The 24,711-nt window shown below is 38.3% G+C and overlaps 2 protein-coding genes across 3 annotated transcripts in view; both read right to left on the reverse strand.

The window, feature by feature from the left end:
* Window positions 1–2,812: 2,812 nt before the first annotated feature.
* On the reverse strand, window positions 2,813–16,650 carry LOC139948865 (ficolin-2-like). The gene is made up of 4 exons (XM_071947219.1): window positions 15,976–16,650; window positions 8,674–8,819; window positions 7,427–7,688; window positions 2,813–6,955 (listed from the first exon to the last, which is right to left on the reverse strand). The coding sequence occupies exons 1-4, from the start codon at window positions 16,532–16,534 to the stop codon at window positions 6,702–6,704; spliced, it is 1,221 nt and encodes a 406-aa protein (XP_071803320.1). The 5' UTR covers window positions 16,535–16,650; the 3' UTR covers window positions 2,813–6,701.
* A 2,338-nt stretch (window positions 16,651–18,988) lies between these two features.
* The window catches only part of LOC139949100 (uncharacterized), a 101,196-nt gene continuing 95,473 nt past the window's right edge, over window positions 18,989–24,711 (reverse strand). Inside the window, exons 3-4 of one of the 2 annotated variants that reach the window (XM_071947507.1) lie at window positions 23,035–23,180; window positions 18,989–21,708 (exon numbers count right to left, since the gene is read on the reverse strand). In XM_071947507.1, the coding sequence (XP_071803608.1) occupies window positions 23,043–23,180 (138 nt within the window). In that variant the 3' untranslated portion in view covers window positions 18,989–21,708; window positions 23,035–23,042. The remainder of the gene's footprint in view (window positions 21,709–23,034; window positions 23,181–24,711) is intronic. The other variant, XM_071947506.1, reaches the window with a different exon arrangement.

Raw genomic sequence — 24,711 nt, forward strand, 5'->3', positions numbered from 1 at the left:
CACCAACAAAACACTCTACAATGTCTCCACCAACTCCTAGTAGGAAGCTATTGCATAATTTGTGTTTATTTTTAGTTGTCATAATCTGTGTGATTGGCCTCGGGTCATATGTGGTCGATGAAGACTTCAATTGTAATTCTAGGGAAGGAAGCTAGCCCAGATAACCTTGTGTTCTTGTGGTTTTAGCATTGTGTTGGTTTGTTGCTTTGTGGTGTTTTGGGTCAAACCTTTGCATCTGATGAAATAGTTGTTGCTACGAAAGCTCATGCAGTTCCTTTTTATGCAATTAATTTGTCTTTAAAGGCAGTGAACACTATTGGTAATTACTCAAAATAATTATCATCATAAAACCTTACTTGGTAACGAGTAATGGGAAGAGGTTGATAGTATAAAACATTGTGAGAAACAGCTCCCTCTGAAGTGACGTAGTTTTCAAGAAAGAAGTAATTTTCCATGAATTTGATTTCAAGACCTCAAGTTTAAAATTTGAGGTCTCGAAATCAAGCATCAGAAAGCACACAACTTCGTGTGACAAGGGTGTTTTTTTCTTTCATTAATATCTCGCAACTTCGACGACCGATTGAGCTCAAATTTTCACAGGTTTGTTATTTTATGCATATGTTGAGATACACCAACTGTGAAGACTAGTCTTTGACAATTACCAATAGTGTCCACTGACTTCAAAGGCAGTGGACACTATTGGTAATTACTCATAATTGTTTTTTAGCATAAGAACTTACCGGTACTTGTTTACAAGTAATGGAGAGCTGTTACTCTAATTAATTATCAGCATGAAACCTCATTTGGTAACGAGTAATGGGGAGAGGTTGATGGTATAAAACATTGTGAGAAACGGCTCCCTCTGAAGTGACGAAGTTTTCGAGACAGAAGTAATTTTCCACGAAATGATTTCGAGACCTCAGATTTAGAATTTGAGGTCCCGAAATCAAGCATCTGAAAGCACACAACTTCGTGTAACAAGGGTGTTTGTTCTTTCATTATTATCTTGCACCTTCGACGACCAATTGAGCTCAAATTTTCACAGGGTAGTTATGTTATGCATATGTTGAGATACACCAAGTGAGAAGACAGGTCTTTGGCAATTACCAATAGTTTACATTGTCTTTAAAGGCAGTGGACACTATTGGTAATTACTCAAAATAATCAGCATAAAACCTATGCAGTGTCCACTGTCTTTCTAAGAACTTTTGTTCATTGCAATCGCACTGTAAATGTACACATCCGATCCGAAAGGGTCGCTGATCTGAATGTACCATAGATGATGAATGTATAATGTGGTTTACAGTGACAGGGTTCGAACGTTTCACGGGCTGCGGCATCTGTCTGCTGAGTTTTCTGTTAAAATAGTAAACGCCGGATGCTTTTGAGGTAACATTAAAACACGATCAAACCAACCATGCGCATTTCCTACAATCATTGTATTTTAAAAGTGCGGTAAACCAATTTTAGTACATGGACAAATGTAGGATGGTTTACAGATAATGCTGTTAGCTAAGCTTCCTGTGAGACACGTGCGTAAACGGAAGGGGATAACCTTGATGAACGGACATTTTAAATCTAAACATTGTTTTTTTGTTGATGTGTGCATCCAAATTGTACAGAAGCGTGTCATGGTGACAGTAACATGTGAAATGTCACTCACGTATTAACAGATTGACTGTTTTTAGCCGGAGGTAAACCTTCCGCAGAGAGGATCACTCGTACACGCACCTGAGTTTAGTGCACTAGTACATGTAAAAGAGTGAAAAGCACCACTCTTTACATTTCGAGTTGTCCCTCAAATAGCTCTTTAAAAAGAGTGGTGGTTATTTCACTCTTTTAGAGGGGACTCCAGGACAGTGACAAATCGCTCAACAAGATGCAATCTTCAATCTAAAGGAGTGGAAGACCGCTCGAAAAAGAGTTGTCCCTCATATATGGCTCTTCAAAGAGTGCTTTTTCACTCGAGAGAGTATCTAAAGCATATACCAATTATATATCAAAGACTAGCGGTTATAAAGCGTGTACCAATTCCCACAGTGTCTGAAAAAAAAATTGACATTGACTCTGTCAAAGACAAGAAAAATATAGCACTTGAAATTTATCATTTCTTATTTCGATTGATTGCAGTGCTATGCATTGTAGTGCTGTGGAAGTAACACAATGAATGTGGATTTGTTTTTAAATGCTTTTCGTTAAACCGAGACCACCAAGTCTGACCTTGTCAAAGGTTGGTTGTGTTGAGATTTCTTTAAGGGATGTGTGAATGGCTTTACTTCGAAACCGCATGTATGTTTTTTTTGCCACTTTAACTTTGGATGACCTCAACAAAGTTACTGACGCCTTTGCTCTTTAAATCTGCACATTTTGACGTCAATAATTACTTGTGTGGTTTGGACCCAAGGTCCTTGGTTTCACCGGGAAATCGACAACAATATTTAAAGGAACACGTTGCCTTGGATCGGACGAGTTGGTCTATAAAAATCGTTTGTAACCGTTTGCTATTAAATACATATGATTGGAAAGATGTTTTTATGTAGAATCATTGATCCACACAAATTTGCCTCGAAATTGCGTGGTTTTCCTTTTACTGTGCGAACTAACACAATCGGCCATTTATGGGAGTCAACAGTTTGACACACATAAATGGCCGACCGTGTTAGTCGACGAGGTAAAAGGAAAACCGTGCAATTTCGAGGCATGTTTGTGTTGATCATTTGTTTCTAGAAACGCATTTCAAAGACCAACTTGACCGATCCAAGGCAACGTGTTCCTTTAACGTCACAAAAGAAGTAATTCCTGGCAAAAAAGGTTGTGCTGCGTGACAGAGATATAATTAAATTAACAACATACTTTAAAATTATTAAACTTTATGCGAAGTTATAGTTCTGTCCCGTATATACAGAATTTAAAAAAAAATACCCGCTTAAATTTACATTGTTTTATGTGGACTGTATATATCTTTACAAAAACGTAATACGATGGTGAGTCTAAAAAGATTAACTTACAAAAGCATGAGTTTTAGGTTACTTTTTGTATTACAAAACACAATGCACACAGAACAACATTAAACTGTTGAAGACAATGATAGTAGAAAGCTACCTTAAAATACTACTATAACTGAGGTGCTGTTTTTGAAAAATGTGTAAAACAATGTCACGAATACGTTTTTAATGCTCAAATTATTTTCCTGACTTGTTTTACCCATTTCTCAAAAACCACATCAATATAGCAAGATATATTTTTTAGGGAAGCTTTCTACCATCATTATCTTCAAACCGTGTATTGTAAATCCGTGAACACTGTGTTTTTTCCCTACAATAAGTACACAGACTTAAAGACACTGGACACTATTGGTAATTGTCAAAGACCAGCCTTCTCACTTGATGTATCTCAACATTATGCATACAATAACAAACCTGTGAACATTTGAGCTCGATTGGTCGTCGAAGTTGCGAGATAACTATGAAAGAAAAAAACACCATTGTTACACGAAGTTGTGTGCTTTCAGATGCTTGATTTCGAGACCTCAAATTCTAAACTTGAGGTCTCGAAATCAAATTCGTGGAAAATTACTTCTTTCTTGAAAACTACGTCACTTCAGAGGGAGCCGTTTTCTCACAATGTTTTATACTATCAACTTATCCCCATTACTCGTTACCAAGTGAGGTTTTATGCTGACTATTATTTTGAGTAATTACCAATAGTGTCCACTGCCTTTAAGATGAGTATAAAAGCTAATCCGTCTCAATTTCAAGAAATTTCTGCCATTCCGTACGATTCCGGGCCAATTTATTTCAGCTCTGCTAAACAGATATTTCTTGCGCTAAACCTGTAGCAGTTGGGCAGAACAGTACAAAATTGTTTACCTTTTAATGTCTGTAATTAAATCTAAAAAAGGCAAGTTTAGACCAGTTCGTAAGGATTTTCTAAGACGTTCAACGTTTACACTTATTAAAAATGTTTAAGCTAAAACTATCAACAAATAACTTACTTGTTAACATACGGTAAATAGAGAAAATTATATATCAGTCAGAACATCTGTTTACAAAGGATATTATTACATTACAACCCTTGATGAATATAAATGTGTACAATTCATAATACTACTTAGTTTATCTTCATTAGTTTATACACATTAATATGACTTATGGGAAATATGGCTGGTTGGTCAATAGGCCCCTACGTTGGGGGCAATTGGAAGTTATGCAATAGCAATTTATTTTGTTCATTTATATATATATTTTTGCGTCATGCAACAGCAGTTGACTTTTGACATGTGCTTTAGATTTTCATGGGCAACGCCATCTTGTTTTGCTAGTTGCTCGAGGGTAGTTTTTGGACGCAACAGTTTTCTGCTCTTATATACCTTGGACTTTAACTTCATTAAAGCTTCATTTTGGATAACCAGGAAAACCCTTATTGACTGTCCAGTGTAACTGTATACCACCAGACTTCGCTTCAAGTCCTTTGGATGCTTTTAAGCCTAGTTTTATCTGTGGAAAATGTGTAGGTTGCGGTAAATTGGTTCTACCGTTTGTTTGACCATGGAGGAATAACTCAATGGTTTGACCATCGCCGTGAATGACACTTGGACGAGTTGGATGTTCATCGTTATCAGTGTTTTGGGGTAAGTGAATTGAATTGACAGCTTTTTATTTTACTTCACTACCAATGAAACAATGAATTATAACAATTTGAATGTTGATGAATTACAATGGGCATAACATCCCAGAAGTATTATTCTTAAAAGAAATAAGTAACAACATGAGCTTGACTGCCTTGGGTTCGGCGACTCGAAGCTTTTAAATTTGAAAGCTGTGCAAAAAGAAGTCAATAAGGGAGCCGGCAGGAAGATTGGTGCTCCCTTATTATGAGATGTATTGTAATGTAAGTTATTGGAGTGGATTTTTCAGATGGATCATGTTGTTATGAACACCGTGGACGTTTTAGTTATTTTTAAAAATTCGCATTCTGAGTTTCGCAGGAAAACTCGAATAAAATTCTTGTTGAACGCAATCGCAGCGAGAACGATCTAATAAAAGGATAACTTTCCGTATGGCGCCACCACCTTTTCACTCATTTTTACAAAAAAGGATATCTCATTGAGGTAAATTAGATACTATATTATTTCATATCGAATGAAAAAGTGGTGGCGCCATACGGAAACTTTTCCTTAGGAAAGGTTGAACAGCAATTCCCCTACAAAATAACGGCGCCCCTTATTATGAGGAAACCACAAAGTAGTTTTGTTTTGCACAAAAGACATTCTTTCTTCTGTTATACGCAGCCACTTTATTTAGCGCACTCTTGCGTATACCTTGTTCATTGGATAATCGCTTGACCGTTTTCTGTATTAAGCTGGGGTTCTGGCCAAAACTTCAGGCTCATGTACATACGCTGAACATTGATACGTTTCGTATAGTTTTCACCATTTTAAAACCAGCATCACCGTGCATGCAAGCCCACATCCCTTGTTGTCTGAAGAAACTATTATTATATAACTCATATTCTCGAAAAGTATTTTATTTGTCCGTTGTGCCATTTATTGTTCTGGCGTAGTAAACCAAACCATTTGCCATTCGCATGACCGCTGCGAAGTAGCATGAACGTTTTTTTTTCTCAGTTCAAATTAATTCAAGCAAAATGATGTTGGAAGGGAAATAAGTGTGCAGCATATAATACTCGTGAAATGATGAGAATTCGTAGATGGTTGAGACATGACATTGGTCAGCCACAATTATTGATTAGACAACTGTCACACTTTGACAAGGAAGATGTTGCAAATTATCTTTAGACAAAATAATTCCGACTTTGATTTGATTAAAAGAACCCTGTGTGCAGCTTTCTTGAATTGAACCATGTGAATTGAATTGCCATTCACTTGTATTATTCGAGGGGTCTCTACTCGACAAGCTGATGCTTCTTGGAGACCTCCATCCTCACACAAAATTCTTATGTACTTACGTTTTCTTTAATAATGTAAATTATATCACTTTTCTTTGTGTGTGGAAAAAAAAATGAATGAATGAGTTCTACCAAGAAATCCTTGTCATGTTTTAACGGATATTGTTTAATTGTGGTTATATCCATAATCATACTTTAAAGGCATTGGACACCTTTGGTAATTGTCAAAGACCAGTCTTCTCACTTGGTGTGTCTCAACACATATACGCATTAAAAAAAACTGTGTAAGTTTGAACTCAATTGGTCATCAAAGTTGCGAGAGAATAATGGAAGAAAAAACACCCAGTGTCACACAAGTTGCGTGCTTTCAGATGCTTGAATTCGAGACCTCAGCTGAGGTCTCGAATTCTATTCAAATATTTGAGTGAGAAATTACTTCTTTCTCGAAAACTATGTTACTTCAGAGAGAGCCGTTTTTTCACAATGTTTTATGCTATCAACATCTCTCCATTTCTCTCTACCAGAACTAAGTTTTTATGCTAACAATTATTTTTGAGTAATTACCAACAGTGTCCAGTGACTTTATCAAAACATATATCTTAACGCAGTTGTTATAATAAATGTCAAAGAATGTAAGATAAAGAATATAGTTATTATAGTTTCTACATTCACATTATTCAACAATCAATACAAATGACGTAAGGGATTCAACATGGTTTTGAAAACAGAATAATGGCTATAAATGCAAGGGTACCTGACAATAGAAAAGTCCAATACATGACTGGCTACACCCGTCAGTTCTTCATCCTAAATTTCATTTCAGATGTCTTCAATGAATAATAATAGCCCTTCCATTGGTACCACAATACCCCTTTGCCGTAGATTCCAGTGGTACCTCCGAGGTAGTCACCATTCAATGAGGCATAGTAACAGCTGTTATGCCACCAGGCACTGTGGTATTCCTTGGCGCAGTTCTTGGTACCCCAGTTATCGTTGTCGCGGTCCTTAGTTGTGAAGGGCTGGTTGTTGTGGTTGGCCATCGCGTCACCTGTAGAATAAATGGGTTGATGAGTTTTGTTAACAAAGTTATGCCCATCTTTTCTTTTTCTTTTTGAGGGGGAGCGGCGATTGTTTTTCTTTGGCGGCAACTATCTTTTGACTTTTGTTTGTGGGGTTGAACATTCAAGAACAAATTGACTAGAGTGGGACTTGAACCAACGACCTCCGGATTAACGTGCATGCGCTTTACCATTATTTTGTCATTATTCGGCGGTGCCCGTCTGAAGCGACTTTTTTGCGTTGCGGGCTTATTTTTTACTGTTATAAGCTGCAATGGCAGGACACATGCGCAGTGATTGCATGGACCTGGAAATTCTACCGTGATAAATGTTACTCTAATGCGCAACCTTGCAATGATTACATAGGCCTATAACAGGGGAAAAAGACGAATACATGTGTGCACTTATATAGATAATGTTTCGTTCGGGAAAATAGTAAGATAAAGAAAGTTGTGTCTCACCCGCAGTTCCATGATACTCTCCTAGGGTTAGTCTATAGTTATCAGCAACATCGCCAACTCGGAACAGATCATAGACAGCGAAAGCCGACTCGTCCTCAAAATCCGTAAGATCTACACGCAGTTCATACTCGTCCTGTGCAGTCATACGGTGTAAGTTGTCATTGCCGAGCCAGAACTCGCCCTCCTGGTCGCCGAATCCTCGACGGTAACTGGCGAAGTTACGGTCAAAGTCAACCGTGCCGTCTTGACGGCGCTGAAACACCTACAAAGCACACACGTTAAGTTACACTTTTATTCTCAGTAGAAATTTTGTCGCTAAGAACTTCTTGAAACCATTACCCAATGTAATTTACCATCAATAAATTGTTTTTCTTTCTCGTAGACCTGCAATTTTCTCTTTGTTTGTTACAATATTCTCAGTGCAAATGTGCCGAGAAGAACTTTAAAAAGAAAATCTCGAAACCATACCTTAATGGCATTAACCATCGATAGTTGTTTTACAAAAGACATTGTGGTTGTTGCCCTGTTGTTAGAGGGCTGTGCCCACGATGGCAAACATGTGCCCTAATAGTTTAGTTTTGAACTTTGCATTAAAGCCATTATACACTTTCGGTAAACGGTATTGTCCAAGTCCCACACTTCGTGTATCACAACTTATATATAAAATAACAATCCTGTGGAAATTTAGGCTCAATCGGACATCGGAGTCGGGAGAAAATAACGGGAAAACCCACTCCTGTTTTCGAGCGTTTCGCCGTGTCATGACATGTGTTTATAACAAATCCGTAATTGTCGTTAACGAGAATTTATATTGTTTTACCGTTTTCTCAAAAAGTAAAGCATTTCATGGACTAATATTTCAAGAGAAGTCTTTCATCATTACCTTCTGTAAACCCTGTAAATTATTTGTAAATCTGTGAACTTTTTTTTTCTGTACTGAAGAGGTCCAATGGCTTTAACACGAACTGAATTCGTGTTAATTCTGTAAATACTTCTCCTTTTTAAATGGTGAAACTGGACATTTCGACCACCATGCTTTGAGCATCTTTAAAAGGAAAGCTACACTCTGACTCAGACTGATTAGACCTAGAGGTGCACTGTGTTTCTTTAAACTAGTGTTCCTGCGAAACAAGTTTTGAGTTTGTATGTGCTAACTCTGCCGTTTTGTTCAACAGCTAGACTTTGAACTATTTAAGTATAGTGATCTCCTTGTTTGTTTCCATATATTAAGATCTTAAAATCCTTACCGTCCACCCACCGCCGTCTGTCTCCATATCACAGTAGACACGGAAGGACCTGGCGAAGTCTAGGGGTTGAACGACATACACTCCACTGTTCGTTGCTCCCCTCGCTTGAACCTCAGAACAGTCTTTGGGCAGAACGACTAAATTTGCTGTAAAATAATCGTTTTAAATGAGCAAATTCAGATCAGAAAGGTATTGTTGGCAATGTTCTATCTTATAGAGATCATAATTATAGGGCCCTGTCAGTATTCCAACTTTGTCCCTAACCAATTCCCTTATGGTATTTGTTCCTGTGTTCCTGTGAAAGTAATAATGAAAGTCACGCCTCTAACCATAAGGCGTTGAAACAACGAGAGACTTTGGAAAGCTAGTTGCCAGTTTAGTGATGGGGATACATTTCCAATAACAATGTATTCATGCACCAGCTAAGTCTGCTGCCACCTAGCGTTCCAAAACGGCTCAATTTTGCAGAAAATACACCTTTCTTGGGTGACACACATATTTTTCTATCTGATACGTCAGCCAATTCCCTCTACTTTAGTATTTGATGTGGGTGTGCACGATAAAATGTCTGTCTTTTAACCATCGTTTTAAGAAAGAAAAAAAAATGACTCAACTTCAATCAGTGTCAAAGGGGAAATGGCGGACCCATTAGCTTGCATGAACTAAAAAGTGTTCCTCTTACGAGTCTGACGTTAATGTCACTTAATAAACCAACTGGAGCACATGGGAAGAGCGATAGCCTTTGAGGGTAGTGACGGGGAGGTGGGGGATGGGGGCTTGTATAGGAATGTCCAATCATGATCCAATTTATAGTTATTCCAATAACCGAAACACACAAAGCTATTCGATTATAATAACCGTTAGGCAATATAATCAAAATATTTGTTTCCAATAACCATAGAGTAAGAACCGACATTATAACCAATATATTCGATTCCCATAACCGATATTATGATAATTATATTCGATTCCAATAACCGACTTTATTATCAAGCTATTCAATTCCAATAGCCAGCATTATTTTATAATCAAGATATTTGATCGAGTAGACAATTCTGTATCACGATTAATAGAGGAGCTTGAACAGATATTAATTGTAAGACGCAAGAATCGACAGAAGACAAAATTTGCTTATAAGCACGAAAACAGCTTTATTTTACACAAGTTACTGGCCAAAATGTTATGACATATACATTGATTGTGACTGGTATTTAGCTGTTGTTCACTGAGCATAACAATTGAGTGGAGTCTTGGTCGGTAATCCGATTTTACTAAGCAATGATTTTTTGGCTAAAGCAAAATTTTGTGCTTAAGCAGCTCTATGAAATTGTGCCCTGGTTTTAACCGATTGCGCGTTGATGCTAACAGAAGAGCTCTATCTCTGGGAAAACATGGGCATCTGACCTTCATACAAAAATGCAACCTGTCAAAAACAATGACACAATTTCACAGTTACCAAACACCTGTGTAAGTTTATTATTTTTTTACAATAAAAAGTCACTGCACTGCCAAATTTGATAAAAAATGTGTCTTGCCCTTCGGTTGTTAAGGTCAACCAATTGCGCAATATCATATTCCATATTCAATCAAATTTTGTGAGCTGTCAGTGTTAGAATTTCACACGCCCTCTCGATGCTGAGACTTGACTGTACTCTCGCTGGCGTGTTTTGAAAGTTATGAACTTGACTTCCCTGTCATGGCTGTTAACTTTTTAAGTGGTTTGTTTTTTAGATACAGTTTTTGAAGGACCTGCGTATTGGGGGAAATGTTGCAACGATTGTCCAGATTTGAGGAAGCAGCCACAATCCCGGTGAGGCACATACTGGGAAACATTGAGGATTTTGGGGTCACGATTTATTTGAGGCGTACAAAATGAATGTTTTGCGATCTAGCTCAGGAGAATGTTGATGCAAGAATGCAAACACACGAAATTTCAATGTATGAACAACGAATTGCAGAAGTGGTTAACTTCAAGCTAAGAATTCACATCAGGGGTCGAAATTGCCACTAGCCCGCTAGCCCGGGACTACCAGATTTACAGCCGGGCTACTCATTTTTCCAGTTTGATAGCCCGACGGGCTAGTGGAAAAATAATGCAGAAATCATCATCACAAACAATAAAGAACTATGTTATTGGTGTATTGTAAAGTTTGAGCCGTGACGCGAGACATAATGTGTCTTTCGGGCTACCAAAATCTAATCAGGGCTACTAAAAATTATTGGTCACTAGCCCTGCTGACTACCATGGAAATACACTTAATTTCGACCCCTGCACATTCTCGGAAGCTCAGGTGCCTGGATTTATAGATACGGGTCCCAAATCATGACATACACAACTGTCAAGTCATGATGATCTATAATGTTAAATGTCAAAGTTCACTCCAAGGGAATAGATTAACATTGTTTCTCTGAAAAGCGCGTGACCTTTCACATACAAACACCTTATGGCAGAAAGTATTGACGTATTTGAATTAGAAGTCATGAACTAGGACTGAACTCCAAATTCAAATCTTTTTATAAACTCGCAACAGTGAACTATACAGAAAAATCATGACACTCAGGCCATTATTGGTCGGAACTCCGGGAGAGCCATGGTGTATCGTTTGTCCGGATTACGGGTCACCAAAATTACTTTCGGAACCTAAAAAGTCACAATCAATCAATCAGTTTATTTCCACAGTATCAAAATAACAATCAAAATCAAATTAAATGCAATGTAAATTGGAAGTTAAAGACAGTGGACACTATTGGTAACTGTCAAAGACTAGTCTTCACAGTTGGTGTATCTCAACATACGCATAAAATAACAAACCTGTGAAAATTTTAGCTCAATTGAACGTCGAAGGTGCGAGATAATAATGAAAGAAAAAACACCCTTGACACACGAAGTTGTGTGCTTTCAGATGCTTGATTTCGAGACCTCAAATTCTAAACTTGAGGTCTCGAAATCAAATTCGTGGAAAATTACTTCTTTCTCAAAAACTATGTCACTTCAGAGGGAGCCGTTTCTCACAATGTTTTATACCAACAACCTCTCCCAATTACTCGTTACCAAGTAAGGTAATAATTGCTTTGAGTAATTACCAATAGTGTCCACTGCTGTTCAATGATGAGTTAATAGCATGGACATTCGTAAAACTGTGGAGGGACCCATACAGAAGCAAAGCCTGTAAGGTTATGGTTCCCTGAGCAAGCTTGTGTATTGAGTCGGTAATCATTTTGAATGGTGTTTGAAACTTTACATGGTTTGAAGAATAAGAAGTAAAAAAAAAATACTAATAATACAATTTCTTCTGTAATGGTTTTGTTATATTTTGACTTGCCTTTTTGCCTTCTCACTTAGATATTCTTTATTTATTGATTTCTGTGATTGTGTTTATAATGACCTAGGCTTTGTTTTACATGTCATTTTTTGTTCCGAATATGACACGAATTATATAAATTGCGGCAACCATGTATAATATAATTATCTTTTGAGGGAGTGTTGGCTCTTGGAAAAGAGCGGGTGTGGTATCGATATTTCAAACAGTATACTCTGCTCGTCTGCAGGAGAATTGTGTTGTTGTTTTGTCGAAGATGCTACTCCATGTAGGAGTGTTTAAGGCGCTTGGTGTGAACGTTTTCCCTGTGCACGGATTGAATTAACAGTATAACTACATGTACCCTTTAAAGGTAGATAACCTCCCTCTAATTACATTTCCCGGGTTCGTTTCATTTCCGCCGAAGTCAGGTAGACATTTTTTATATGTTTTATCTTGACTGCCAATATGTCACATACGAAAGGTTATAGTAAAGGTCAGGAGTAACCAGACTACCTGATGTTTTGCTTTTATCGAATCCACATTCTAGGTTTAAGTTACTTGGTTACAGTCGATGCCCTGCACAAATCCATTTTATATTAGTTTTTCGTGGTAAGAAGAACAAAGGAGACGTTATAGGCGGGCCCGTGTCCTTCTTGCACTTGTACATATTTCTTTCAAGAGAAATAATCGCAAACAATTAAACTTCTAGTAGAGTAAATCAATACCTTAAAGGCATGGACACTATTGGTAACTACTCAAAATAATTATGAGCACGAAACCTTACTTGGTAACGAGTAATGGGGAGAGGTTGGTATTATGTAACATTGTGAGAAACGGTTCCCTCTGAAGTGGAGTAGTTTTCGAGAAAGAAGTAATTTTCCACGAATTTGATTTCGAGACCTCAAGTTTAAAACTCGAGGTCTCAAAATCAACCATCTAAACGCACACAACTTCGTGTGACAAGGGTGTTTTTTTCTTTCATTATTATCTCGCAACTTCGACGACCAATTGAGCTCAAATTTTCACAGGTTTGTTATTTCATGCATAATGTTGAGATACACCAAGTGAGAAGACTGGTCTTTGACAATTACCAATAGTGTCCACTGTCTTTAAGTAACGTCCTGTTTTACGGCAACTATGATTGCAGGTTATGCTAGTTGTTGTGTCTCTCATCACTTTCTAGTGAGTGAGGCATAGTCCAATAACCATTATTTGATTTCTTTTCTTGTTTTATTATCGTGGAATGGTCTGTTGAAATACGCACTTAGCTATCCCTATGGGATATATGCTTGTTTTTTCAGGGGGCACTCCTTAAAAATAAATTTAAAAAAATCAAAAAATATGAAGATTATACAGAATCTAAATCCAAACTTTTTAGAGACCCTTCAAGACCCAACCGGGTTGGCTTCGGGAGGCATCAAACTAAGCTTTTCCTTATTTTCATGGAATCATCTTTAAGTTCCCCTTTGATGAAAGATCTAATAAGAAAACCATGCATTGAGACCACTCATCAGAAATGGTTAAAATTCACAAGCACCGTTCACAATTCCAAAGATGCATTCAAAACAAAACTTTGAAACTGCGCGTTGAGTATTCACCCCTGCGCAATCTGCCTTGAATCGGAAATGTTCCTACGAGCATATAACCTTGAACCCATTGACAATGCAGGCAAATTTTAAAATCATCCCAAGTTTCATAAAGGAATTTACCCCCCAGTGACCCGTCTCAATTTATTGGCCAAGAACGGTTAAGGCAAGAGCTGGTTGTTCATTCCAGATTGGCTCTTCATTCCAGATTGGCTCGACACTCCATTATGACCTCTGTGCTGGTTTTCCCCCTTCCTGGTTCACATAAATGCATACTCGTTTGATACTTCTGATATTTTGTCTATCAAAACATGCTCTATGATCAAAAGATGCAAGACCAAAATGGTTCTATTCTGTTTAAAGACACTGTACACTATTGGTAATTGTCAAAAACTAGTCTTCTCACTTGGTGTATCTCAACATAATGCACAAAATAACAAACCTGTGAAAGAAATTTAACTCAATTGGTCATCGAAGTTGCGAGATAGTAATGAAAGAAAAGTCACCCTTGTCACTCGAAGTTGTGTACTTTCAGATGCTTGATTTCGAAAACTCAAAATCTAATTCTGAGGTCTCGAAATCAAAATTCGTGGAAAATTACTTCTTTCTTGAAAACTACGTTACCGCAGAGGGAGCCGTTGCTCACAATGTTTTATACTATCAACAGCTCTCCATTGCTCGTTACCAAGTAAGTTTTTATGCTAAAATAATTATTTTGAGTAATTACCAATAGTGTTCACTGAATCCAATCAATTCATTACACACATGTTGGTTAATGGGCTTGGAGCCAGTTAAGAGAAATGGCGAGGTGACAAGTCTGACGAGGAAATAATTTCATAGATCTATGTTCTGGTCAAGTTTCTTCATTAGAATAACGTAAAAAATAATATGTTCCATCAGACATTAAAGTTGAACATTAGACGATCAATGTGCAATATATTAATTTTGATAAATTGTCATGATTATCTTCCAATTCGATGATAAAATCTCCCTTGTTAATTTTTTTTTATAATAATGGTGGTTTATAATATTATAGGTTAAAGGAACACGTTGCCTTGGATCGGTCGAGTTGGTCTTTGAAAAGCGTTTGTAACCGTTTTTATAAAATGCATATGGGTAGAAAGATGTTGTAAAAGTAGAATACAATGATCCACACAAAAATGCCTCGAAATTGCACGGTTTCCCTTTAACTAACACGGTCGGCCATTTATGGGAGTCAAATAATGGCCGACCGTGTTAGTTCGCACAGTAAAAGGAAAACCACGCAATTTCGAGGCAAACTTGTGTGGATCATTATATTCTCCTTTGAAAACATCTTTCCAACCATATGCATTTTATAAAAAACGGTTACAAACGCTTTTTATAGATCAACTCGTCCGATCCTAAGCAACGTTTTCCTTAAATATAATTTCAACAAATTGCTTCCCGAAAATCCATTACAAATTGGAGGCGGTTTTGGTCTGAACTTTCATGGAGCACTATCGTTGTAAATCATTATCTTTAAATCTTGTTTTTAAATATAGGTTTTTGTTGCTGTGGTTTCCTTGTATTTTTAACTCTTTGTAATTTGGCAGCAACTCTGCCTTTGGCTGCGATGGTCTTTGTTTTTAGTAAACCATTCCAAATCAAATCAAATCAAACCAAATCAAATCAAAGGTAACCGAGACAGTTCCTTGTACTTACTGCAGAATGGCCCGGTGTCGCATGCAATATGTCCTCTATGCTATACTATGCGGAGGACATTACTGCATATGCAATAATGTCCGCCGGACGGTTTTGCATAGACAATTGTGTCCGCCCGGACGCTCCTGCATAATGCAAGTGTCTCCGCCCAGACACATTTGCATATGCAGTTGTGTCCGCCCCGTGCAAAATCGTCCTCGCAGTAAATTAAACGCCCTTGGTCGACGGAACACGTTCGCCATTTCTTTTACAAGCTAAGTGCATGTCATGAATGACATGGAAAATGTTCGGCCGTTGGGTATCGCTGCAATCATAAAATACGTGAATATTCATGCTGCATAATTTATACGTGGTCACTTCATTGCATGCATGCTCGCTAACGCGCGCACCCCGTGTACATGTCTGCCGGACGGTTTTTGCATAGCCCCGGACACGATTGCATATGAAAAAGTGTCCGGAGCGGACAGTATTGCATGGCGGACACAATTGCATCTGACACCGGCACTGGCTGTGAGCTCATGGCGTATGTAGTGTAAAAGGGGTACCCTGTTTCAGCCCTATGAGTAGGTGGCAACGGCCTCTGAAAAAACAATTGTAGCCCACACCTTGTGTGTCTGGCGACTTGCATAAAAACGAAATATAATACTTTAATTTCTCTGGGGGAAGGATCGGGCAAATCTTGCCGTATTTATAAAATCCTTACTTTTGTTAGTTTGTTTTACATGTCTTACCTGGCAACGGTGCTCCTGGTCGCTGAAACGCCTTCAAGACCACGGCAAGATCTGAGACGGCAGTGTGAAGCTGCTCCAACTGGCGCTCCGTGTTATCTCGCCCCTGCACCTGACGACAGCTATCAAAAAATCTCGCCAACTCGGAGGAAATAATGTCTCGTATCGTGGAGCAGTTACAGCAAGTCCCTGAGTTTGTGGAAGCGGGAGGTGGGTGGATGGTGATGTGGGGCTGGCAGACGAATCTACCGGTATCAGTTGGCTCTTTGTCTTCTGGAGCCTGCTCGGTGCGTTGTTCCACCGGCGGTTCTTCTCTGCCCGGTGGTTGAGCCTCGGTGTTCACAAAATGATTCATTCCGGTAACGGACCCACCAATGGGAGGCACCACGGAACCCCCATCCATGGGGTACTGTGTGTGTGCTCCTCTGTGGTTGGCCTCCGTGTTCTCGCTACTAGTCGACGTTTCTGGTGTACCCGAGTCATTCACATGATCCATTTGGGACTTAGTGTTGAGAATGAAAAAAGTTAACACGAAGAAAGTTTTGAAATAGAAACACTCCATGCTTTGGAGAGTTGGGCCTGACGGTGAAAAACTTTTGTCCTGACCGTAAGAAACAGCTGTACTTACTCTCCCTGGTCGCGGTTGGACTACTGTGGGGTGTTTACACAACAAAGAGTGCTGGCTCACTATGGAAAAATAAGCCTCAACGCAAATACATGTACAGGAAGTCAGCGCCCCGATACTGAACTAAGGAAGCCTAGACACGCCAATTAAAACTGAAAGTGCGTTGTTAGAAAAAGAGAGATTATCGAGAGAATGGGAAGCTAGTGTACAATGTTAAGGCTAGACTTGATTGAGAGAAACAAATAGGGTTACCCTGTTTTGTTTTTTACTTTATATAACTTGAAGGTATGGAGTGCAAATTCTAAAAGTATACGTCCGAATTTTAGCGATGCAAACAATGATATATTGAAATAACATATTTTGGTTCTTGGTGAGCAATGCTAGAGTGGAAATAGTGACCAAAGCCCGCTTTTAATTTCTCAATGAAAAACCACACCTAAAACTACACCATTCTGAGGTGGCTGAGATAGTTTTGCCTGCCCCTGCCAAACCACCTAAGCCCTCTGTCGGGGTGCGTCTGTATGTTATTTTGCCCACTATGGTCTCTTAGGTTATCCGTACAAGTGATTTCTTTCCATCAATCAGTGGTCTAATCATTCATAGAGTGGCACTAGTCGCTCGTCTAGACGGGCTGGATTAAGAGATTCAACAAGCATAATAAATGTATTCGCTCTTCAGATCGATTCGATCGGAATCTAAATAAAGTAAGGGACCGAGACTTCAAAAAGTTCCACGCCCTTAGGTTCCAAGTTAGTGTGACGTTTGACACTGCAGGGATCGCAAAAAGCTTCATAAAAATTTGATGGCACTCTTAAATGCAACCGTAGTTCTGTATACTAAACAAGTGAAATCATGAATGGGTTCAGAGATTCATTGGTGCTGTAGGCAGCAGCGGGCAGGTGAAGGGAAATGTTTAGTTGAGAGCCGTTTCTTAGTGGCGACACAGGATAGTCACTGATCCAGAGTACCATTTAAATAAACATGCATTGGATTACGTTTGCTGGAGCCTCCCCCTTTCGGATTGGCCATTTAAATCAAAGTCACGTGGTTCACTGTGATTCATTGTGCGGATTCTATACACCTGGATTTGTTGTTCAGGTTTGGTTTATTATTGGTTGTTTAACCACAAGCTGTTAAACATCCGCTGACGCATAAATTAACACCTGCTCTGCAAGCGGGACCCTCATCCCTTGTTTGTACGCTTAACTTTGGGGTTTCTGGAAAACTTTGCCCAATGTGTCGTCCTTTAATTGTTTGAATGTGTATCACCAACCCAAGTATGACAGAACATGTCGATGTATACATTGAGTCAAGTTGATGTTCATGTATATAGTTGTAACAAAGGAGTTTGCAAAAGGTCAACAGTGGATCTACAACCCAACAAAACACAACTACTTTTAAATTAGTACTTACTCAATCCAGCGCTTTTAGAAACCCTGTATCAAAGGAACAAGTTGTCTTGGATCGGTCGAGTTGGTCTTTGAAAAGCTTTTGTAACCGTTTGTTTTAAAATGCATATGATTATAAAGATATTTTAAAAGTAGAATACAATTGCGTGGTTTTCGTTTTACCTCGTCGACTAACACAGTCGACCATTTATGGGACTCATGTTGATTCCCATAAATGGCCGACCGTGTTCGACCGCCGTTAAATCGCAAAGTAAAAAGAAAACCATGCATTTTCGAGGCAAATTTGTGTGGATCATTGTATTCTACTTTTAAAACATCTTTCTGACCATATGCATTTTATAACAAACGGTTACAAACGCTTTTCAAAGACCAACTCGACCGATCCAAGGCAACGTGTTCCTTTAACTATTCACTGATGCCAGTCAACTATCACTTTAAAATGGATCCGCCATATTGAAATGTTTACTGGAACCTCTTGTCGCGATTTACCTTTGTCATTTATTTTTAGTATAACCATGGAGGTAGGTATAATTATTGCATCTCCAGGCCTTCGGTTGGTGGGATTACCGGATGTTCTAGTGACACTATTTCGCACGCCAATCAGTCCTACATCCCTGTGGTAGTGGGGTTCAAGTACAGGTCAAAGTCTCATCAAAATAACTGACAATATTATTTTACGAGGTATGTAAGGACCCCAATGGAAATAATCAGTCTAGATTATAAATTGGCTTTCTGGGCTAGCTGGTGGAGTGTTTCTATACTGTGTTCTGTTGTGGTGTATCTTATTTCATTGTCTTTTCTCCTGCTGTTGTGTGTATGTATTATTTTGCTGTATTTTTATCCGAAAAAATTCAATCAATCAATCATAAGTCATTTGTATATAGCGCCTAAATCAAAAGTTTGTGAGGCGCTGAATTGTGCACACATGAAGAGCTACCATTGGCTGAGAGTCACGCGCAGCGCGTACACGCGTGCACTTTCCCCTTGTTAATACATCGAAGATAGAAGAATTTCCTCGGGAGAAAAAAACAAACAAACAAACACCAAAAAACAAACAAACAATCAAGTTAACTTGCAAATTAATTTAATTCAAATGTTCACGGTGAAATCAAAGCATTATTCACAGGCAGTTTTATTTCATGGTGCTGATATTGTTATATTATGTTACAGATTGGTAAACTGTGAAAAGGTGAACAGTGAAATCAGCAGTTTTGTGTTAATCTACCTGAGCCAGCACATAGATACATAAAACAAAATGTGCCAGATATTTACATAACTATCTCAACGCAATATTATTTTTTTCAGTTGGAATATTTATTTCCTCAGTTGAACTACATTACTTCTTAAATTCTACTATTAAAGCTATTATTAATAGGGTGTGCGTAGTTTAAATTTATTTTGTATTTTTAACGTTAACTTTGTACCCCAAATTAATAAAAAGTACTTAATTGCAATCGCATAATATACGTGTACCTAACACACACTATCTTTGAGTATTAAAAATCAAGACTATTGCGTTATTCTAGTAAGGGGTCGAAACGTTAAGTTTGCAAATCATAGCGGGGGATGGGCGGGTCGTTCCAATACCGATATTATTACTACCAGAAATACTAAGTGTAAACAAAACAGAGCCATTGAATGAAGGCACAGGACACCTTTGGTAATATTGTCAGAGACCATGTATTACCTGTGTATCTCAACTCATGCATACAATAACAAACCTGTGAACATTTGAACTCAATTGGTGGTCGAAATGAGTTGCGAGAGAATAATGGAAGAAAAACACCCTTTTCGTACAAGTTGTGTGCTTTCAGATGCTTGAATTCGAGACCTCAATTCAAATATTTTATTGAGAAAGTATACTTCTCTCTCAAAAACTGCGACACTTCATAGGTGCCATTTCTCACGATGTTATACTTTATCAACAGCTCTCCATTGCTTGTTACCAAGTAAGGTTTTCTGCTGTCCTTTATTTTGGGTAATTACCAATAGTGTCCAGTGCCTTTACTAGCAGGTCCTAATCTAGCGACTATGGTAGTGGCTATGGCCGTTGGCTACCGCTATGGCCGTTGACAGTAGCAACAGCGTCTACATAGTGTTTGATGCAATCCGACCATAGCCACTGACAGCCATTAATCACACTACATCTTTTGTTTGCCAGCAATTACCCTATAGCGCCCTCTGGCGAATATAATATGGCATACTGTAACCTATTCGCCAATACAGTCTATAAGATGCATAATTATTAGTAGACACGGTGTATAGACCTTGAGAATGGCTATAGATTACAATCATAAGTGCACTCGTCTTGTTTCGCGTTTGCACACAATCTAAATGACGAAAACGGGCATGGAAGTAAAGAGTACGACGTCCCTTAGATGACAATCAGGGAGGCCATTGGTATATGATGCACAAATTATAACATTTCATCATTCTTATATGGGCAGGGACTGATGTAACGTTGGACTATTATTGAGGGGCCGTAGTGTCTCGTTATCATTGTCTCACTTTAGCCCCCTTTCACACAAGAGCAATGAAGCAATGGTCCCTTGCGAATTTGTAGTATGGTTGTAACATTTTACAAAATGTACCTCGTGTGAAAGGACACAAATTTGTTCTTTGTCTAAAAGTTCTCTTACAAAATATTGTCAAACATTGCCACATTTTACAGCCATGTTAAAATTGAACAAGGGACCCTAGTTAATTTGCTATTATGTGAATAGCACTTTTGCTTAGGTAGGTCTCTTTATTACCTTTTAAGCGTTCCGAAAACACAGCCAAACAGGCTGTGTTAAAGTTCACACCAAACATGTTATATGACTCAAGCCTCAAACAAGTAACGTAGATTAGTGGTCATAATAAGATTCCGTTCTGCGCCTCATGCTTAAGCACGGAGGAAGGGTTCCGGGGCTTAACTTAAGGGTAGATTGTATAATTTAAACGCGATGTAAATCTTTTAGAAAGAGGTCGCTTTAAGCCCCTTTCACACGAGAGCATTTTAGCAAGGGTCCCTTGCTAAATTGTAGCAGTGTTGTAAAAAACATTCTACAAAATGTTTTTGTGTGAAAGGACAACAATTGCTTTTACTGTCCAGGTTATCTTGCAAAATATTGTCAAACATTGCTACATTTTACAACCATGCTAAAATAAGCAAGGGACCCAAGTTAAATTTCTGTCGTGTGAATAGCCCTATATAGTATGATCGAACTCAGAACTGTGTATAAAGTGAGTTGCGACGATTTGCGATTTGAAGGGCCATTTTCGGTCCAAAGAAACGACAGGGTACCAGACTAGACTGCACATCGGGTTGTGCTACATTGGACCAAAATGGTGTCCAGCAACCACGTGACCACTAGTCCCTCCATGTCACATCTCTCTACACAGCTCTGAATGCAAAACAGATAATGGTGGAAAACAATAACAGTCAAACAATGTTTGTTTTGATATTATTGTTTTGTTGAGGTAAAAGATATAAAGAATCAATAATCACATGGTCTCTCAGAAACAATAATAATATATGCATTGGATATCCCCGCCATTTTGGAATCATTCAAACTGCCCAACTACTGCGCCCTCAACGACTCGTATTCACAAACTTCGAACGTTCCTGTTGCTTTAAGCTCTCACTTGCTATTAAAGCTCCTGTAGAAATAGAGTTTGTGTAGAAATGACTGGTTCTGGAAATATAGCTGGTTCTAATATCTGTATGGAAGAGACATCAATACAATATATTTATTAAAAGTTTTGTATCTGGTGATGTAGGCCTACATTTCTTATCTTTCTCCAGAAGACGATCAGAGCATACTGATCGAAACGTCGAGTCTAAACTACGGTTCTGTTCAGAAACACCCCAACTTTATTAGAGATTATTATGTGTTACCGCAAACCTTACTACATTGTATTTCCACCATGCACAGTTTAAAATCCTTCTTAATACTAATCTTAACAACGGAACTTGTTTTTCCTGGTTGTTGTTGTGTTTGTCTGTATGTTAGTATCTTTCTGTCTTCATTTCATATGCAGTATATCTCAATAGGTTTATAATTGATATCCACAATCCTTTTTGAAAGATTGACTATGGGCTGATGATTAATCAATTAGATTTTGGTGAAAATTCTGATATTTTGCGGCTCTTGGACGGGCACGCGTGTTACGAGAGCACACAATTAGAAATTCCTGCATTCATCAGCAATGGCTTTCCATGTATTCTGACAGGGGGAGGCATGCGTTCTATCAAGTGCTTTTCTAGTTACCGTTTGTTTGTACCGGTACGTAAACAAAATGAGCTATCCTACAGTAAGCCTTTTTTGAGGTATTGTTTGGTTTGGGTGTATACAGACAAACGAACCCAAAACAAATAGTGTTTTATACAGCAAAGTGTCCACCATATCTCATAATGGCTTATAGGGCAACGGCGGGAAACATGATTTGTTATGATGGACACGTGAATTTCAGATCCACATCGGAACTAACGTTTTTATACCACGCAAACGTTGTCTTTAAACCTCTCAGCGATAATGGTACATAACAAATACAAATCATTATTGAAACTGCACAAATGATGAAGTTAAATTTTTTGTTTTCATTACGTACATTTTTGTTATTGTTATTATTATTATTTTTTTACTAAGGATCGTAATATAGTGCACAGCCAATACTTCTAGTTCTTAAAATCTTATGTATTGTTCAATTTGTACAAATCAAGTTATTTAGCCTCATAGCTGTGAATGTTTTTATTTTTATTTTAATAAACCATTTCAAATCAAATCAATCAAAGACCGACATTTATTAAGATGTTTTAGGGCCTAGCCCCATACAATAAATTAGCCTTTTCGGAAAACGGTGGTCAGTAATGACATTGCATTGTTCGATTAGGGTGGATAATATGATCAGATTTACCCAAACATAGTATGTGTCATAGTATTGTGTCTGCCATACCTCAAAATGGCTTATGGCTTGAAGTGTATATAATCCACTTGTATAAAGTCTAAATCGTGTGATAACCATATAAACACGTTAAAAACTTACATTGTGGTTTACTTGCAGAGGGAATTTTGTTGGTTCATTCGTCTACACCACAGAGCAAAGTGAAGACTGTCCAGTTTGTGGTCGATGGCTTTAGAGCTTCCCCGTTTCTCTTCGCTGAACAGTCCGCTTCCTCTGTCGGCGGCACGCTATAAGTCAATAAAACAAACAAGGAACTGTAAAACAAAATGTCAGTCTCACACAGCCAGGCAGGACGCAACCTCGTCCCCAGGGTGTGTCGAGAGGTAACAAGGTTGACCGCTCTCTCTCCCTAGAATTGGATTATTTGCATATCCACAAATTTTGGATACGTATGCAAATTCAAATAGTCTGGCTACCTTTCGAAGTTCACATCTTTGTCATAATCTCGTAGTGCGGTACCAGATTTAGAAGCTTGTTTTGTTGTACATTGTTGGTTGCCGGCGGCTGGCTGTACCTATGAATATGGAACATATTCTAATATTGTAAAGTTGTTGTCCAATCAGTGTCCAAGAAGTAAGGAGTTTCCATCCCAGGGTTTACTATTGAAACATGGTTGAAAATAATGTAAACCATGGGGACAAGTGGGCAGGACGCTATTTTTCAAAGGCGGTTTGCGTAGGCCTCATTTGAGGGAATTGTCCCGGTTCTCCGTCACTGTATACGAGCTCTGTTCAGAGCCAAAACTCCCTCATAGGATATTATTATACGTGGTTATATACGTTCATAGAATTTTTTTACAAGTTAATTTTAATATTGTTGTCAAAAATCAGGCCGTGCAACTTTATTTTGAAAGGGTTAAAAACCAGTGCGGCATTTTAACAAGAAAAAAAGGTGAAATAATTCACTTGAAAATGAGATTCGTTGAAACGGATCGGAAACATGTATCATCTCAGATCGACGTCTATAAAAATTAATCTTCTAGGTCTATATGCGTCATTTCTATGTAATGCACCGGAAAAACCTCATAATATGAAAAGCACACTTTTTATCACAGCTTTTGGAAACGTAGGTGTGGACAAAGTTTACCATGATTAATTCTTGGGATATCATGTCATAAAATGTCAGGCAATATTTCGATCAGGGACTATGGCGACAGTTAAATCTAGTAACACCTCAAGACTATAAAACCCTGTGGGCTAGATTGCTGCCAATATTCCTCTGTGATGACCTTGGATTCAACTTGCAACTTTACCTCGAGGGACAACAAAATGATGACGCAAACAAAGAAATGTGCAGAATTTCATAAATTGCGAGAGCGAGTTGACGTGGATGAAGAATAGTCATGTTATAAGATGTGTATCTCGCCCTGCTTGGTGCCACGCTCTCCTGTGATATTTCACCCGTCGTTCACAAGAAAGGACAAAATCAATAACATGTGATTGAATCACACTTAGATGAATGTCGGGTTCCCTTCACCGACACCGTAATAATCAATAGGACTGGGGGGATCATGGTTACTGACACCACTCTATTTTGACACTCTGATCGTCGTTACATTGAGTATAGTGCTATAGTGAATGGTGATAAGTCGTCCTTCAACCGTGAAGCGGCTGGCCAAGCAAACTTGTTGGCCCTACTTTATTTTGAGGAAATTCGATTGATATAAAGGAGTTAAGATTAAAAGGGTCATAAATCAAAGGAAACATGACCGTTTTCTTTATTCAATTGGTTGTTGTTGTTGTTATTGCTGAGGCTGCG

Source organism: Asterias amurensis, chromosome 16 (assembly GCF_032118995.1).
Source record: "Asterias amurensis chromosome 16, ASM3211899v1".
In the NCBI taxonomy this organism is placed as follows: Eukaryota; Metazoa; Echinodermata; class Asteroidea; order Forcipulatida; family Asteriidae; genus Asterias; species Asterias amurensis.